This window comes from Rhea americana, unplaced genomic scaffold (assembly GCF_003343005.1).
Source record: "Rhea americana isolate MKP2758 unplaced genomic scaffold, rheAme1 scaffold_99, whole genome shotgun sequence".
NCBI lineage: Eukaryota > Metazoa > Chordata > Aves > Rheiformes > Rheidae > Rhea > Rhea americana.
The window spans coordinates 1,160,005-1,179,236 of record NW_028187188.1 but is presented as its reverse complement, the minus strand read 5'-3'; the positions used below and the strand labels follow the sequence as shown (position 1 = coordinate 1,179,236).

General features: G+C 41.1%; 1 protein-coding gene across 1 annotated transcript in view; it reads left to right on the top strand.

Annotated features, from left to right (window-relative positions):
• Positions 1-19,232, top strand: part of PPP3CA (protein phosphatase 3 catalytic subunit alpha) — a 198,833-nt gene that overhangs the window by 158,856 nt on the left and 20,745 nt on the right. Inside the window, exons 7-9 of the mRNA XM_085325599.1 lie at positions 4,689-4,766; positions 7,256-7,350; positions 16,923-17,048. Coding sequence (XP_085181725.1) covers positions 4,689-4,766; positions 7,256-7,350; positions 16,923-17,048 — 299 coding nt within the window. The remainder of the gene's footprint in view (positions 1-4,688; positions 4,767-7,255; positions 7,351-16,922; positions 17,049-19,232) is intronic.

Sequence of the window (19,232 nt, the reverse complement as noted above, 5' to 3'; positions counted from 1 at the left end):
CTGTTTAGTGGTTGCAGCAAGACTTGGAATGTGGTCAGGGAAATCCTGCCTGGGACAGCAGGTCTGTGCAGCAGGGCTTYTCTTGGTTGAGATTTTTAAAAATTTGGTCAGTATATTTAGCAGTAGCGTTTACTGAAATAGTTTTCCTCTCTCTGTTTCTGCGTGATTGCATCTTGTCCCTAGATACTGCAAAACAGCATGTGCTCTTGCCACAGTCCTCTAACACCAGCGGTCCCATAACGCAGTGCCTGTGGGGGAGTTACGCTTGCAGCTGCAGAGACGCTCTGCAAGGTTGTCCGTTACTTGTGGGCGCACTGAGTGTGCCACGCCACGGACCTGGCCCAGGGGCAGTTATGGAGACACCTCTTTGTCTTGCCCGTCACCTCACTGCTCCTTCGTTAAGCCTTTCTGGTTGTTTCGTTGTCTGAACCCCGGCAGAGGGTGAATCGGTRGCGGGAATAGCACGGTCGGCCCCCAGGTGCGTTTGCGGTGCTGCTGTGTGAAGTTCGCCGCGTTTGTCACCTGGTTGATCGTTGCTCTCCTACGAATYGAGGGAGCTGAGGCATCTTTATGCAACATCCTGGACTTCAAATCCAGGAGAAGGGTGCTACCCGCCCCCGTGCCTGGGCCGCTGGTGCGGCACACGCTGYGGCCGCCCGTTTGGGAGGGCAGGAAGGCAGCGGAGCGGAGGGGGTGGCTGCGTGCCCRYGCTCGCACCATGTTGGCAATGGCCRTGCCRCCYGCGAGCCGAGGGGCCRGCGTGCCCCCGGTGGGTGCAGCCAAGGGTCGCGGCGCCGGACCGTGCTCGGCGGCGGCTCAGCTCTGCCCGCGCCGAGGCAGCCCCTCCGCCACCTCGGGCGCCCCTCTGCAGCGCGGCTTTCTGACGTGTGCTGTGTTTGGGTGGTCTCCTTGAGAAGAGAGGGGTGCAGAGCTGCTGAGCAAATTCTCGTGGTTTTTCTGTTCCCCCCCCAATATGGTAACTATTCAGCCTTGACAATTTCAGTACCCTTGCAAGTTTTGCAAGGCCTAAGAAAGAAAAGCAACAGCTCAGGTTTCAGTAATAACTACCAGTGCAAGTAAAGATTTAATGTATTAGAAAAATTATGTATATAAAATATAAAATAAATGCTTAATTATAAATACGTGTAAGTATATGTACAGTACAATGTATACCCTAAAACACTTAGGTGTTGCAGAGTGCTTAAGTATTGCAAATATTTGGATTTACATTTATTTATGTAAAGAACAACCAAGTATCCAATGACCGAGTCCTTTCACAGTCACTGATTGTGGTGGAGATGAAACATAAACACTTATCAGACTCTGGCATTAATATACTGCTAAAAGTAATCAGACAGATTTAATGAGCACCTTAATATATCCTTTCAGTGGTTTTCCTGGTCTTACTAAGAGATATGAAATATACCATGGTGTGTACCCTACTAAGTAATTACAATAGCTTACTATAAATAGAAAAAATGCTGTACATTATTTTAAATATTGATACAATTTATCAGCCTTCTTATTTATCAAAGTAGCAGTTCTTGTTAGTGAAGGTGGTAAAACCTGACTCTCCTGCTATTTGTGTTCCAAGTGCTGTATAAATAAAATGTGTCTTCAAAACAATGTATTTAGTAGCTAAGCCAGGATGCTCTGGACCTGAAGAGTCTAAAATGTATAGTTTCCTAGAAATTCTGAGTTAGTTTGGAACAACTATTGAAATAATTAATAGTTTCACAAAATATCATTGGTACGTTAGGAGTTTCTTTGCATCTTTTGAAGTTTGTTTTCTCACAGAGTTGCGTTACTTCTGCACTAAGACGTAGAGCCYGTCAGTAGAGACGCATGACGTTTTTGAGAATGTTACAACATGCTAGGATTTATGGTGAAGAGAAACTTCTTTGGCAGAAAATAGAAAGTGTGCACAGAATTGCCTCCAAAAGCAGGCTGAGTTGCTAGTGAATTTATTCTGTCTGTTCTGCATGCCTGCTGAATGCTGAGAAAGAAATTAGGCAAGTGCTACCAAAAATGCACTGAAATCTCGTGAAGCAATCCTCGCAATTTGAAGATCAAATAATTATCCTATTTCTTTCTGGAGACCTGAGTTTCTAGGTTGTCTGTCTGCTGGCTGGTTTTGATGGATGTGAGAGAATGTTTTGGAATTCATCTCTGACCAGTTTCAGCCTATTTCACATGCTAAGYATACAGTGTGCATGTGCCATAAGCAGAGAACCTAGCAAAAAACAGAGTGAAGATAATTGCAAAATGCAGATAACATGTATGTTAAAATTCTAAATAACTTAACCAAGGTGCCTTTCTACTCTTGTTATCAAAACAAACAAAACTGCAAGCAGTAACTGGTGGACTGTATCTTTTCTGCTATAAAAGTGTGTCAATTTTTTGTAGGAGCATTTCTGGCTTTGTAGCTTTGAAACTTGAGGTCAGCTACAGTCAGGCRGGGCAGCACAAGACAGTGATATGAAACTTGCCTTCTGTGCCCTGCCTGCTTGTCGTGCTACTGATTTGCAGGCAACTTCTGATACTGCAAGTAAATTCAGATGTTTATTTACATATGCTGTAAGGGTCTGCTGAAGATGCTGGTATGTACTATAATCACCAAGCCGCAGAGAGAGGCAGGAATGGTTGCAGTGGAACTGCTATCTGCTGGGAGAGCAAACTTGTTCCGACTCTTCTTTGCACCACGCAGGATTTGTGATAACGAACAGATGGAGTCTCTGGCCCTAATTCTGCAGATGGCTCCTCTGCTGGTGCCAGAGGAGATTCACTGAGGTCAGGGGAAGGCAGGAGCCTCCTGCTGCCTGTGAAGTTGCAGATTTGAGCCTACCTGGCTTTGCAAATCTTCTGAACCGTTTAGTTGATCTGTGGCTGATTTGGAGACTTTGTGTTAACCTTTAGCTGTATGTTGATGAATATCTCTGACAGCTTGATAATGGACATTAGTTTGACAATAAAAACAGAGCAGCTTGCCATATCCAAACTAAAAAAAAATCCAAAATATTTATTGGCTTACGATTATGGAATTCTATCAATGTTATTGAATTATAACAACTGAAGCAATTGAYAGGTGGTGCTGGCACCTGGTTTCTGTTTGCGTGTAACATTTTAAATGCGACTTAGTTAAGGTTCTGTGAGACTGGGCCCAATACTGTGCTTCATCTTTGCCATTGAGGACCGTGAAGTTCGGAAGCCCCTTTCGAATGTAGGGCCACCGTGCTGCAGGCGTTTGGAATGAGGCCATCTGCTATATCATAGCAGTGTTGCCTTTTCTACCCTGATGAAAGCTCATGACATATAAATCTTGAGTGAYTTCAGGGGTAGGAAATAAATCTGCATAAAACAAAACAAATTGTATAGAACTGACCTGAGGAATAAAGGGAAGAGCCTCTAGGGGTTGTCTGTTCACACCCCTTATATGTGTGTAAGGGGCCTGGCAATGTTTTGTCAGATCCATGAAGTCTTTGTTCTACTACCGCTTCTCTACCGTTTTACGTGCTTAGTCCTATTTCACTCTTGCTGCAGTTGGGTCATGGAAAGGGAAACCAGGAATTTTTGGTTTTCTTCAGTTCTGTATTAAATTACTAATGATATGAGATGTTTTGCTTCCTGCCTTGAAGTGATRGATGGCCGTTATGCTTTTCATCATCAAATAGAGACAGGGAGGTGTTGGTGGTTTAAAAGCAAGAAGAAAGCAGTCATTAATGTCCCTCTCCTTCCCCTCCCTCTATCAAAAAACCACTTTTTTATAAAGTGGCAAAACAGAGGCATTTCCAGTTCTGTAACTTGTATTTAGGTATTACTTCAAATAATTTTAACCTTTTAACCTCTTAAACCTTAATATTTCGTACTTCGAAATTGTGTTTTCAAAACTGTGTCAAGGTTATATTATGCTTGTTTCTGTTGCATGTGTTTTCCCGTAGATGCTTGGTGTCTCTGACAGCGAGAATGGGTTTCACAGGGCAGAGGTGGTAGCAAAGGGCTCCGTTCTCTCGGAAAGAAATCCCGGTCATGGGGAGCCGGTGGCACTGAGGAACTCGAACCATTTTCCTTTAATGTTTTTTTTTTCTTTTTTTTTCATTAGTGCAGTAGAACATACCCTATGTATGGAGTATTCAGTGGGCACATTTTCAGGGCTTCAGAAGTCATAGGATTCACTTTTGAAGCTGCCAAGAGGAAAGGTGATTCCTGTTTACCATSGAGCTGCAGTTCAGATGATTAAACATCTTCAGTCTGGAGACTGGTTCACTCTTCTCTTTTGATCTTTTTCAATCTCTTTTCATCACCACCATGTTACCTAGTCTCCACAAGCAGCGTGTGCATACTGTAGCCAGTGCACAAGGAGGTTTTTTTGTTGCAACCAGCCACTGTATTGCATTTTTCTTCCTATAAGTGTGTTGAATCTTAAAGCGTAGTAAAATTGACTTTCTGACAAGCAATAGGCTACAGTTGTTGCGTAATGAATTGCTGCGTTCGGTGTGCCTTGCCACCTGAAAGGAGGGGGTRGGGTGGGGGGAAGGCGCTGCTTCTGGTGCTGGCTCTGCTGAAATCTGCTTGCAGATCAAGGCTGATTTTGTGAATGATGCATGTTGGTTGAAACRTTTTCAAAAGCTGGAGTTAAATATGGTGTTTCTGATAATGCTGTAACAGGTGCTATTATTTTCTTCCAACAGTTACCCTGCTGTATGTGAATTCCTACAGCACAATAACTTGTTATCTATACTCCGAGCTCATGAAGCCCAGGACGCTGGGTAAGTGTGTGGGGCAAGGGAGAGGCAGCGCTTGTAGTAAATAATCCTTCCTTGGTGTCCAGTAGAGCAAGGAAAGATCAACCAAGTAAAAATGAATTGGGAAACTGAAAACTAAGTTGCAGTAGCTATCACTTTTTACTAATAGTTTTTAAAATCGTGAGTTGGCATTACAATGCACAGTCTTTTACATGATTGTTACTAAGTTACAGGGCTTACTGACTCTCCATATGTCCCACTTGCTTGGCCTTAGGGATTTATGTGGCATAAAATGACCACGTCATGGATGCCAAACTGACATGGGGAAACAAATTTGGCCCAACAACGGGAGTTTTTTTACAAGCACCCCCAAGACTGACGTCTGCCATGCTGACTGCCACAGCTCTTGGGAAGTGATTTGGCTCATGAAGGCCAGAACTGTCATCTCTAAGTCTTTCATACTTAGCTAAAACTCTGAGCACACTTTTTTTATGGTTTATCAAGACAACAACTGCTGGAATTCAAAGTGGTCAAAAATTATTTTATGGTGAAATATCAGTATAGGATTTAAGGAGTTTAACAGATTGTGTGCAAAGGTGATCCTGGTCTATCATCCAGTTTTGTTGATGGTTCAGTCATGTAATTCTTGCCAGAGAAAARCTAGCATTTTTTATGCCACTTTAAAAAAGTATGTATTCATTGAAATGCACCACACTTGACTARAAGGGACTAGTATTTGAACAAATAGCTTTCCATATCTTCCTCGTGTTTACTTGGAGGCAGAAAATTTACCCAATCTGAATAGTATTAAAAGATAAAGTAACAAGATTATAGGAATGAGACTGGTATTCAGTATGCATATAAAAAGTTATTTTGAATGTTTGAATTATCACATGCTTAAAAACCTCAATGCAATTAAAAGCAAGCTATTAGTCTGCTAAAAATAACTGGCATGAAGTACCCAAGGGTAATGAAATTTCATTTTTATTGTATCGCTTTCCAAAAAAAGAGTGAAAAGTAAAATTCTGAAGAAAAGAGACTGCATTGAGACTGTACAAGGGTTTTGGTAGAACTTTTGTGGACGGTTGCCAGATTCTTCAGTTTCTAGTAGCTGAAGACTAAAGAGTAGARTTTGATGTCACTTACATCTTAGGAAGACAAAAGTATTATTTAGCTGGTTTCCTTCCAGTTACCTGCAAATATAATACTTGATTGATTATATTTTGCCCTGTTGGGCCAGAGAGTCTTTGATTTTATTTATTTATTTATTTATTTATTTATTTTCTTAGGCAGCAAGGCTAGGTAATGAAAATATGTAATTAGCAAGGTGGTTAATAGACTGGATTTGATTAGATATAGCACTGAAATACCTGACCTCTCTTTTTGCCTCTCCTTCTCATACTTTCCTTTTCCCACAAGAAAGGAAAAAAGAAATATTTTGTCTAAAGGCTGGATGATTACATTGTATTTGGATGCATATAGAATATTAAGTTTTGCAGATTAACAGTGAACTGACCTCATGGAAAATGTTTGTCTCCCATGATATTCTGAGAAACCCAAATTAATATATTTCATTTGCTTCCTAAGGAGATTGTTTTATGGTTTGGGTTTTTTGGTTTTTATTTCTCTATAAACCTGTCTGGAGAAGCAGCCTCCAGCCAGAGGAAGGAGGCCGGAGTCTTGAGCCCTTAGAGTCAGTGGTTAATCAACTTTCAGAGAGGCCCCTGGCACCGGGCATTTCCCTGAAATGTGTACTATTCCTTTCCCTTCAGCTTCCTATGCTTAAGGCTCAGTAATCAGAAGCCTACATATTTGGTTCACTGATGRAAAAAAGGATTATTTGTGTGAGCAGAACACTTTTAGCAACTGGTGCAGCACAGAAAAGGGAGGGCTCAGAGCTGGATCAGGTGTGGCTTCTTATGGTGCCAGGACCATATGCCCACACTGTATTTACCAGCAATGAACCTTTTTGCTAGTCGCCAGTCCTAGGCGTGCGTAATGCATCTGTGCATAAGGCAGCAAGAAGCAGATTGCTCCACTGCCATCTGCCACGGCCTTGCCACTGCTTGCACATGCACAGAGCATGAGCAGCTGGAGGGTCGCAGAGGAGGCGTGCTTCGCTTCGAGGAAGTAGCCTACGTCTCCATGGCACACGGGATGCTGCAGCGGGGGCGGTGGTGCTCACCTTCAGCCTCGGTCCCACAGGGTCCCTGCCGTCAGACTCCAGGGATGGACACTGAGCACATCTGTAGCAGTAAGAATTGCTAAAACCTCCGGCACGCTGCATTGCAAGTGAAGGCGCACCTTCTGCGTGTCACTGCCCCAAGTGGGGCTCAAGGGTGCATCTACGGGAATTATTGTTTCTGTGACCTTGAGAAGTGCATACGCATGCTTTTCTGCCCTGGTGCACCTAAAGGCCAGCAAAATAATTAACTAGTTTTTTTTTGCCATATCTTCGGTCTGTGACAAATGCACGTACAACACCAGACAATAATAACTTCTCTTTCCTCTAGGTATCGTATGTACAGGAAAAGCCAAACAACAGGCTTCCCTTCACTAATCACAATTTTTTCAGCACCAAACTATCTAGATGTATACAATAACAAAGGTAAGATTTAACTTAATTTTTGTTAATATATAGTGGATTGCACATCTCTGTACTCAAGTGCATTACATTGTTTTTCTTTTTCTCTCCTTTCTCTTCCCTTATTTATTAGTTCATGTCCATTCAATTTATTACATAATGCAAATCTAATCAAATTTATTACAGGCAGATGCATGCCTTTGAATATAACTTGTAGATTCTAATATGCCCTAGGATATTTCTGAATTTTGACTGCAAGTTATTAAATACAGGAAGCAAAACTGAAAATGGCCCTATTAACTAAAAGTATTATTTTATGAAATGTTGTGGTTGAAAACTGTTTCTTTTAATTAATGATTTGTCCCTTTGCTCCTTTCCAGTAAAATTAATGGGTCTTTCTATGGGCAAACACTCTAGCCAGCTAAGAAAATTGCCAGATCATAAGTGGATATGGTATAGAACCCATATTGTCTGAGTTCCGTTATATTTTCTTTATTAGTCTTTTGAAAACTATTTTGTAGGGCTTAAAATAGCATTAGCCAAAAAAATAAGGTTACTTTACAAATGAGCACCCTGTRAACTGCTCACCCTGGAAAGACTCAACTGAATACAGGTGTGTGCAGCTTCTCAGCATTTACTGCTGCATTCATGGAAGTGTTCTCTAATGAACTGGAAAAAAAAATCATGGTTCTAAAAATAAAGCATTCCAATAAACCCGTCCTCCTATATGTTGAAATGAGCAGTAAGCTTTGCTTTCTCCTACTCCCAGTAAAGCTAAAGTAATTTGTGAACAGCTGTGAGAGAAAAAAGTATTTCTTCCCCAGTGATAGCACTGAAAGGAGCTTCACTGCAAAGTGATCAATCTTTCTTAAGTGGAAACATTTTTAATTTTGATCCTTGCGTGCAGAAGAAGTRAGTATTTTGTTGGAAAGTTGCGAAAGAAATCTTTCTCAGGCATCATTTTATATTATAAAACTTCTAAAAGCTGCTTGCAGTAAACTGTGGGGAAAGGAAGTAATTCACAGTTAGATAACAGGTTCTATACATGTTGGTGTTCTCAAAATGCATATTAACTTGTGGAAAAATTAATAAAACCATTCTGCAAAAAGCATCCAAGCAGAGCTGTCAGTAGCTGTTTTTGTATAAGTAAATATTATAGGGCCTATGCTAGCAACCCCAAAAGAGTAGGATGAAACCAGGAATGTGTTATTTTCTTGGCAGCGTTATTGCTCTTGGTGGAAAAATGTGTTTAGTCTCCGAGTTAGCTGTTTTGAGTAGAGCATAGGCCAATGAAATTTCTGTACAAATAACGTGACTTAGAGTAGCATTTTAACRTCTCTTAATACGCTGCGGCAGTTCTGTGCACGCAAAGCCAAAGGGTTAACAGCGCAGGCTTTTGTTATGAAGGCAAACATTAGATACAAACCAATGCTGATTTACAGAATTCGAGATCTTGGATATCAAGTCTAGGCAGCAAACAGCAACGCCGTCTGTTAGGGCTGTTTCAGAACAGAAAGTCATTTGACTTGTTTCATGATTCTCAGCTGTGACAAATAGGCCTTAAACCTGGGGGAAAGTCATTTCTGCTGAAGGACTCTGAGAGGTGCTGATGAGGTGCAGGGAGGGCCGAAGTTGGACGCACTCCTGAGGATACCTCGTCCCAGGGAGCTGCTACAAATAAGCAGTGGTGTGAGATCAGCACCGTTGGGCCTCTCTCTTTAAAATATGACTTTTTGAAAATGTAGAGGCTGACCTTTAGTGGCTTTGTAATGCACTCCTGTTCAGTTTAGCTGGCTCCTGTTCTCTGATTAAGAGTTTTGATGCCTTGTTTCATGAGACTGATAGCACTGGCTCTTGCTGTTTGAAGTATATCATGCATCTTCTTTCACGCTGTGTTGCTCAGCCATCTTCATCTCCATAGCGATTGGCTGCTTGTTTCCCTGTTCAAGGAAGAAAAACACCATCATCCTAAATCAGTCAAAAAATGGCTGCTTGTTGGCTTCCTTGATTTGCAGCAGATAAATTAGAGTGCAAAGCTTTGGACTGATTGATTTCAGGAGGCGAAGGAAAGCTTGTCCATACTGAGATGTTACAGGAAAGTTGTTCTAGCTGACTCACTATGTGTTGGCCCACAATCTAATTGATTTTAAACCAAATCATTCAGGTTCTTGGGGCTGCTATAAGTGAAAGTCCTTGGAAAGAGAGTTACCGTCCTGCTAGTGAGTGTCTTCCATTTCTACTACACATTTTTAGTATGCTTCTGATCGTCACCTAGCTAATAAAATCACACTGCATAAATTCACGAGAGGCTGCATCTCCCGGYGAGGGGAATAGTGTTCCAAGGTCACTTTTAAATGTGTTGCTGTTTAAAAAGCAGAAAGAAGCTAGGAATACTCATTTTCTGCGTCAGGTTGGTTAGTTTTTGTACCTGCTAAAGTAGTCATACTTCTTCTGCAAAGCATTTCAGAAGGAATAGGGTATTTACTCAAAGAGCAGGAGAGAGCATATTTCCCCAGAGCAAAAAGAGGATTGGCGGGAGCAGTTGAAGACAGGGACCCAAACAAGCTCACGTTCAGTGTATCTGCTGTCGTTAATGCTGTTATGGGCCCTTTGCGTATGCTGACACACGGCACCGCTCTGCAGTGGAGATCTCTCTTGGCTGCACTCCGCAGGATTCTGGCACCGAAGGCGGTTTTCTATATCCTTTTGGTTACTGGCCACGTCCTGGCGGCTCTGCAAGTAATTTGCCCGTCATGTGGCTCCAGGTCCTGCCGCAAGCTCAGCCCCCACAGCCGTGCCACGTCGGGCACCAAAGTCCCGTTTTTGCATTAGGAGGCTGGTGGCAGGGCTTCCCTTTTGTAGCTGATGGAGACAGAAAGAGACCTTTCACGGGGACGATTCAAAGACTCAGCAGCTGCCTCGTGTCTGTCTGCGTCCCAAGGCTTCCCTCCTTGGCTGTTGTTGCGAGTGCCCTCCGCCAGATCCATCCTCGGAGGGGGCTGCACATCTCTTTCCATCAGCTTCCGAGGTTGTCTGCAGCAGTTTGGTGGCTTTCTCAGACTTTGCCCTCTCATTTATATTATTAAAAGGTATAAAGAAAAAAATAGTTTAGGACTAGTAAAATGTGTTGCAAGAACTACTGGTCCATTCCTGGTTTTCCAAGGCTATTCCTGGAGAGGATCAAAAATCCTCATGCAAGAAACCAAATGTTGTTTTGACTGTGACAGTTAACTGTGACTTTGAGGCCTGTGAGGAAGGCTGTACGGATCCAGGGAGTCTGAGCAAGTTGTGTAAGTAAGTGCACATTTACCTGTGGGTTCTTGCGTGCCCATGGGCATGAGAAATTCTGTACAGCAACAGCGTAAGCGGGTGCCAAAAACTACAGTATTCTCTGATGTGTTGGCCKTGTACAATGTTTAAGCTTTCATTCCAATATTTCAAATTTTAGTACATTTTAATGCCTTAATTAGGGCATGCTGTAATACTGTCCAGGCCACAACAAAAAGTAAAGTGAGAAATTTTACAGGAGTGCTRCAGCGCCAGGCAATTTCATTTGTGAATTACTGGCGATACTTAATATTTTAGTGTCTGGCTGTCACTTCAGTATGTTCGTGCTTTGTGGCTGAGTGAGCAATTTTAACTAGCTGTCTAAAGACAGACTATTATCTTTTGCACATTTTAAAAAGATTAAGGTTCACAGTGGTGAGATAACTACCAGAGAATCTGAAGCTATTGAAGCAAATGTGATGTCTCCTCCAACGTTTTTCAAAGTGCATGGGCTGCTGCTGAAAGCAAGAGCAGATGATGAAGGAAAGGAAGCAAAGAAAACATGCGGGGGGATGTGGAATACCAGAAAAGTTGAAAGAAGCTACATGGGTACAGCTCACTAACATAGCAGATAAGTAACGTATCGCTGGAGTGCTGAGGGAATATGAGCGTGTGGAACACCATGGACACCTGTTAACAGAAATGCCTAGCCCAAACAGATCTAGCAGAACAATTATTTTCATGTTGGAAAAAGGCAAAGTAATATATCTAGAAGAGAACTGAAACCAAGTGTGTGTATCTGGTGCAGAGACAATCTTTGAGAAATAATAGCACTCTGGGAGAAAGAAAAGTGGTGTAACCTTCTGTTTGCCCTATCAGTTTTCTTTAACACTTTATCACTGCTCCTGTAATGAAGCCTTCTCATGGAAACAGAAGGTTTTAAAGAGCAGCTGTTACCGTATCTAGGCAATCTCTTGCCAACCCAGAGAGGTTTGCTAGAAGTGATTTTTGTGGTCTGTTGATAAAATCCGGAGYGCTATTCCACTATTTCTTTAGTATCTCTAAAATAAACATCTTCAGAATTCTTTGAAGGGTGATTTTCCTACGGTGGGCACTATGTTTATATTCTGTTATTTACATCATTACCTTGCAGAGTAAGTCTTTCTTCCTTTGATAACTTTAAACTCCTTAAGCATTTTACTAAGCCTTATCCCTGACCTGTCTCCGGCAGAAAACACTGCAGTTACTTAGCAACTCTGCTAGAGGAGCGAGCACTGTTCCCAATTGCACAGTTAATGCTGAAGCTAATTTGGCATTAAATCAGAAATTGAAAATCTTCATTTCACGTGAAGAATTTGAGACCTTTCCCTGAGCAGAGCTTTTATTTTCTAAAATCAAGATGAGTTTTTGAAAATTTACATGTAACTACTAGTTATTAAACAAATTTGTTTAAAATTATTTTGAGGTTGTTCATCTAAAATATGTACATGCTGAGGCTGTTAAATTTTTTCATCTGATGGAAATACTGATTTATACTGAAAAATTCCACTGCAATTCTTAAAATAGGTTATTTAATGTCTTTGTGTAATTCTGAACTCCAGGTAATGCATTTTAATTTTGGTCACCTAGCTAAAGGGCTTAATTCGGCTTCCAGTAGGCGAGCTTTTGAAGTGCTGCTTGAGATGCCGGGGTGGTCGGAGACCTCAGCTGAGCGCTGGCAGATGCAGCACAGGAGTTATGGGCACCCTGTGCCCCCCTGGAGCAGAGGGAGGCCGGGGGTGAGATACTCGGGAACAGCTCAGCTGGCACCAGGCGCTCACACACGGGCACCTGAATTGACCCAGGAACRGCAGACCTTTCTCCAGCTGTAGCTGAAGGAAAGAGATGGTTTCTGACTTGCATGTTTTTTACCACCTCATATTTCCTGCCTTAGATACCGATGTTAAATGCTTAAAGCTAAACAGTATGAATGCCCCTCGCCTGCTTCATTATAGTGTTTCTTTTCATTCTAATGTAATTTCAGCATCTGATAGCTTGGTTTACTAGCATTAGAAGGAAGTATAATGTCATTTGGGATATCTGCACATCTTCACTTTACAAAACATTGGCTTCTAAAACTCATTTACAACAGCGAGTACCAAAATTAGGTTAAAATGTGTGTGGCTGTTAAGAATAATAAAATAAGATTCTTGCTCTGGTTGGTGATTATAGACTATAAAACTRTGACTGGTGGTTTGGTCTGCTAGCGTTTATCTGACTATAGATTTGGAAAGTAAAGCGTGGGGATTGCAGCCTGCAATAATAAGCAGCTGATGTTGGAAACATTTGAGAGAGTCAGATTTTCTCCAGTTTCCTAATGAAAGGAAACTTCTCCTGCTTCTCTGCGTCGCCTCGGAGGGCGAGATGCCGCGTGGCCTGTGGCCGTGTGGCCTCCCAGAGATTCCCACCCCTCCGGGGCTGCTGAGGCAGCACGTTAACCGGGACGCGGGAGTGAGGCAGAGGTGAAACCCCCAGACCTTCCCGAGCCAACAGAGAATAAAACAGCTATGACAGGAAGAAACCAAGGTGCTAGAAAAACTCAGATAAACTGTTGAAGTATCAGAGAAGCATTTTCTTCTTGATCCAGGTGCAGTTTTCTTGTTTTCCTCATCAAATAATGTGCTTTTCAGCAGCATCCAGAACTGGGTAGTCATAACAAGAGCAGATTTGCTTAATGTTAAATAACAACTATAACGATTAGTTACCTAAAATCAATATTTAGTGTACATTATATTTGTAAATTAGAAAGATCTTAAATTACAAATTCAGGAAAGTATTTGTGACATTGGTAACTACTATACCTTACTTTGTTTTTTTAAGAGCAGGTTTATCTTTGAAGACTTTAGTCCTTGTTATTACACTGCTCTGTTGTGCAGTGTTATTTCCTTTCAAGTGGCTCTTGGTCATCTGTAGGGGGATGTACAGACCTTTTATACAGGAGTTCTTAAAATACTCTTGTTGGAAGATGCTTTTGCAAGATATTCAAATATATAGATTAATAAGGTGGTGTAAAACTTTTTTAGGATAATCTCAAAATGAACTACCTTATTTTGAAGAAAATCTAAGGCCATTTATTTTTAATGTTTTCAAACTGTTCTGTTTAAAGTTCAGACTTTTTTTTTAGAGACACCATTTTTAAAAATTGCTTGTGAAATGATTAATTGAATTTTCACAAAATTTGAAAACAAACTTGGTGGATGAACGGAAGAAACAATGGGAAGGGAAACTATCCCAACTCACTAACATGATGAAGCTGAAATACCTTATATACAGCTCTTTATTCTTTTAAAATGAATCTTGCATCCATTAAGTAGTCCATTAATGTGGTTTTGATTAATTTTTACTATACGACCGCAAACTTTTTTTCCTTTTTTGAATTGTGGCTTTGTATAGAAAGAGAATGAGTCTTGATCTGCCTTAGGTAATTTCAGCCAAACAGTGATGGAAATATTAAGACCACGGACTTATTTTTTCATTTTTGCTGACAGCAATATTTAGCCATTGTTTATTTTACTGGAAAGCAGACTGGCTGCCAGCTGTGCAGCTAGAATGGGCAAGAGTCAACTGTGGTTTATTAAAACGAAGGATGCCGGGTTGGCAGAAGATCACGCAAATGTTAGCTATCCGTTTTCTGTGTGTGCATCAGTGAGTGGGCTTCAGAAACTCCCAGGTCACCTCCAGACTCTTGTCTGGCACAAAATGGAAGAAACTTAGGAACCTCTTAAATTTTCTTGGGAAGCAACCATCAAGTGTCTCTGATCGTGTGTTGATCAACGGAAAACGACAAGTAATCCGAAGAACTTGTTCTTCTCCTCTGGGCAGAGTTGTAAGACACAGAGTTCATATGTTACTGCAATGTAGTGCAGGCATGCGACTTCTTTGCCAGAGGTGACTGTTCAGGAATCACAAGCTCCTGGAATAAAGGGTCTTATTGGGGACAGCGGTGAAAGGGGAAAGCAAAGTGTGACATGTCTTCAGCTGTCTATGCTTTTGATATCGTATCCCTGACATACTTTTAATTCTTACTGTTTCATCATTTGTGAAGGTATTATCATGTGTATTGCTGCTTTGATTCTTTTTTATTTAACTAAAGCTGAGGAGGACCTTTCTGAAGGTCACAGGTTACCAAATTTCATTAGGATGGTTATTCATGGCTTTAAAAAGGCAAATTGAAACCTGATTATTTGAAGTTATATACATGCCCTCCAATATATGAAGTATATTATCTCCAGAGTAAAAATTATTTGATGACAGCTCATCTACTACTATCTACAGAGCTAGAATTGCTTGTGCTACAAGATGGGATTATTAAAAGCAGAACATAGCGAAATAATGCAGTCTCTTTCACTGTCTGCATGAGAGTAAGCGTCTGAGCTGGGATTACATTCAGAGCTATGTGTAAATGCTAATAGTGAATTGACCAGTGAACATCATCTAAAGTTCATTGAGCTGTCATTTAAAGACTGAAAATCTGCTCATTTATTTATTTATTTAATGAAAATGTAAAGCACTGGCATTTTTTTAGTGGATGGAAACTTCAGCTGTCTCAGTCCCATGTTGATCAAAGATCTTGTCTGCTGTCCCTACTAATTTCATTGTTAAAAACCTTTATGCCTTCGTGTTGGGGATAGTAATGAGAGTCTTTGGTTTTAAGCGGTCATCTGAAAATTACCTTTTTCTCYGTGAGGGAAGAAATATTTGCTCCTCTGTTTCATAAATGGCTCTATTTGTGTACATTCACCACATTTATGCTGTGCGTGTGCATGATTTTATAAATTCCTAAATTTCAGGAAACAGACTCTGTAAAATAAAGTACTGATTAGGTTAGAGATGATGTTTGAGTCTTTAACTGCATAATTAAAATTTTACATGACCTGTTTCTTCATAGAAAGACAAGCAAAAAGAAAGGAGAAGGGAAAGGATAAGACTTAGCTCGGCTGTTCCCGAAGCTGAAGCAGTTAGCCCACAAAATAAGCAATAGAGATCCAGCACTGGACGGTTTTTTTTGGAAGTCCATATTATTGAAAACTCTCCCTCAATATATTTTTAAAGCCAACAAGCAGACCTGCTGCACCCATCCCCATTCTCTTTTTCTCCCAGACGGTCTGAAAGAACTGGCCTAAAGGCYGAGTAATCTAGAGCATCCTAATAATCATGTATTGCTATGAAAGTTTTTAGAAGTGCGTAAGTCTGGATTTGCTGTGGAACGCTGGGCAAACCATGCCTTAGACAGTGAGTTTTGATAAAGGCAGTTTATCTAGGCATTTTGTAGAAGTTATTTCACATCATCTGCTACATTTTCAACATTATTTTTCAATATTAGTACTTTGCCCTCCTCAATCAAATCAATACTTTCTTTTTCTGTCCAGCCCTCACTCTGACTCCGTTCAGTTATACCCAGACCACAGTCAGCCTTTCCCTCTTCCTGCACTGGGCCTCAGTACAACGATGGTCTCTTATAGTAACAAATTGCTGTTTCTTATTGATATGMTTTATAATACTTTGATTTATTTTGTTCTGTTAATTTTAAACAGTTTTTCCAATACTAATCTGTTCCTATTTCAGATAAACACCAGAAGTTCGTTAGCACAATTTAGTACTGAAGTTGCCTAGGTGCTTTAGAAAGCATAAATTTATTTATGACATAAATATCTGTATTTCTCTCCTTTAGCAGATGTAGTCTTATTTTTGTTTATGTTGAAGACTGTGACAAGAATGGTAAGAATTTTAAATGGGGCAAGACAAAACCTATTATTATGCATTGATACCAAAGGGAGCATAGTCTAGCGTGCGTAGAATTGAACAACGCGACAGGAAAGTACCATCAGCTCCCCATATTACTGTGAATGAGTTATGTTGAAAACGTTCTTTGAAAGAGTAGCATTCAAACTCGAAGCGATAGACGCTTTTCTTTGCTCTCTCTGTCGTGTGGTTGAGAGGCACTCGRATAAGTACGTGAAACGGATGGATGCGGGTAGCGTGCCTTAGTCCCTGCTGGTGGCGGATCCCCCAGCCCACGTGCGTGTCTACTCACACGGTCATTAATTCAGTTATCGGCGCGTCTCAGTGCCGGGGCAGCTGGCGTCGCAGCCCGCGCRCTGGAAGTGGCTTGCGACCTCCTTGTGGCTGTCTCCGGCCGCAACTCGCAGTCAAGTGCTCCTGCTGCGTCAAGTGGTTGCGGGCTGGGGTGCAGCACCGAGGGCTGCGAACGCTGTGAACATTACTGGTCTGGGAGTGAGTCACACGTGTAGCTGATGGCTTTTTTGTTTTCTTTCCTTCCTCCCCTCTAGCTGCAGTATTGAAATATGAGAACAATGTTATGAATATCAGACAGTTCAACTGCTCCCCTCATCCGTACTGGCTTCCTAATTTCATGGATGTGTTTACCTGGTCCTTGCCGTTCGTGGGTGAGAAAGGTATGTAAATTTGCCCTCCTCATAGAAACKACAAGATGGTTTGTTAGCCACTCTGTACGTGGCCCAGTTCTTCTGAAATGATAAGAATAATYTGAACACAGATCACTTGCTTTTGAGGATAAATCTGAAGGGCAAGCAATTACCAGTGGCTAATCGCACTTCCCATATCTTTTATGATTTCCCCTCTTTTGAGGATATGATATCATTTCTGCTGTGGAAATAGATTTATAGCATTGCCAGCTGGAGATCAAATTTACGGAATAAAATTCTTGTGATTTGTTCATTTATAAGCTCTTTGGTATTCTCTTAAATATTGTTTACTGCTTGAAGAATATCCCATCAGGCTTTGTTACATCAAGGCTATGTCCTTATCCAGCTGACTTGCCTTGATTAGGTGACGATGAGGTGTTGCTTTTTCACTAGTAAATACAGACTCACTCTGGTTAGTTGTTACTAAGATTAGGGAGATGACAAGAAGGAAAAAATCTGCTCCTCAGCCCCTTCTCTGCCCAGAGCGTRTGGTGCCTCATCCCTAGTGAGAAGAAGCTAAAAAACATAACTGATATCTGACTGCAACATGATGCATGTTGCCTGAAAACAGCCCCATGCTATGAATGGCAAGCGCACCAAAGGTGTGAAAGCACTGTGGTCTAACATATTAAACGAACACATAATGACAAGCTGCTTAAAGTCATCTTTTTTAAGGCTTGGGATGAAACTTGCTTTGATCCATCCATTATGGTATATTGCTGTAACAGCAATTAGTGCTAGAAAACTCTAACTCTTAAAAACTGCKTGGAATAACTGTTCTCTCAATAGGCAACTAAAAGTACAGCCAGCTGCGACTCTTACCTGCAGTCAGGGCCAGCTTTGTTTTCAGTTACTCTTTCGCGCTAGGAAAGACGCCAGTGAGAAGCCTGAGGCCACTGGGAACAAAACAGGTAGACAATAAAATATGGATTAACTGTTTCAACCGATAGAGATGTTCCATAATCTGTGCTGATGCAGCTTGTAGACTTCAGTGAAGCAGATAACAAGCTTTCACTTTCTTAGGCCTYGTTTTTTAGGATGAGCTTGTTCTCTAAGCACGTTGTGGTTCTGAACAGGAGGTTTCCAGAGACTTCCCGCAGGGTGTCTTTTCAGGAGAGGCTGCAGACCACATAGTAAGATTCAGCAAGCTTCTGAGACTGTGACCACTTCCATTTTTTTCTCCTTTGTGACTTCCCAGGGATCACCCTTGCCAATAGTTTGGAAATTTTGAAGCCCCAGAAGGAGGTGAAATCCATTTTTTTCCCTGTCTCTGAAAAATAAATCTCATGGTATAAGAGTTGATGCTCTATATAGCTTTTATTTATTTCTTTTTTTATAGATTTTTCCCCTCAAAGGCCAACCAAGGTAGGAAGCTGTTAGTTACACTGGTCGTTGTTAGTGTGGAAAGTCTTTCCACTAATACTGTCAGAGGAAAATATTAAATCCTTCACTAATTTAGGAAAAAACGTAGCTTTGTCCCACCCTTTTAATTTGCCAGACCCRTCGTATTTGTCACAGAAGATGACTTTAATAATCACTTGATTTAAAAATTTAAACTTTCAGCCTGTTAGACGTGCTTGGTAACCCTTTTAATGATGCTTGTTACATGTAGATGTAGTGAAGTTTTTAATCTGTCTGCTAATGATTTCACATTTTACTTCATAACTTGAACTTTTTTTTTTTAATCTCAATTCTACTTCTTTGGTTGTGTTTTGGGGGGTGTTTTTGGCTGTTCTCACACTGTGTGCTCTCCAGTTAGTTTCTCACTGTTGCCCTTCRCCAAATGGCTGGGACCAGTTCAGGTATAGCCTGAGACTGTGACCCTTGTGTGCACAAGTTGAAAWGTAAGCAAGCTGAACATATTGTGAACATAGCAGTAACGACATTTCTATCTATACTATTTGCACTAGATTTCAAGGGACACTGCCAATTTATAGTCACTTCACAAGGGCTAAGGTATTGTTGAATTCAAAGTACAATATGCAAACTCTTAGAATAAATGAAGGTATTTTTGTGATCCTTTTTGTAACTTTTTCAATGGGAATGTCGGTCCTTTAATTTGCTACTTAGGGAATTCAAATGCTGCAGCAACATGGTGGGAAGAGGAGAGTGGTCAATTCTATTAACCACTTCTTTGTCCACGTTAAGTGAAAG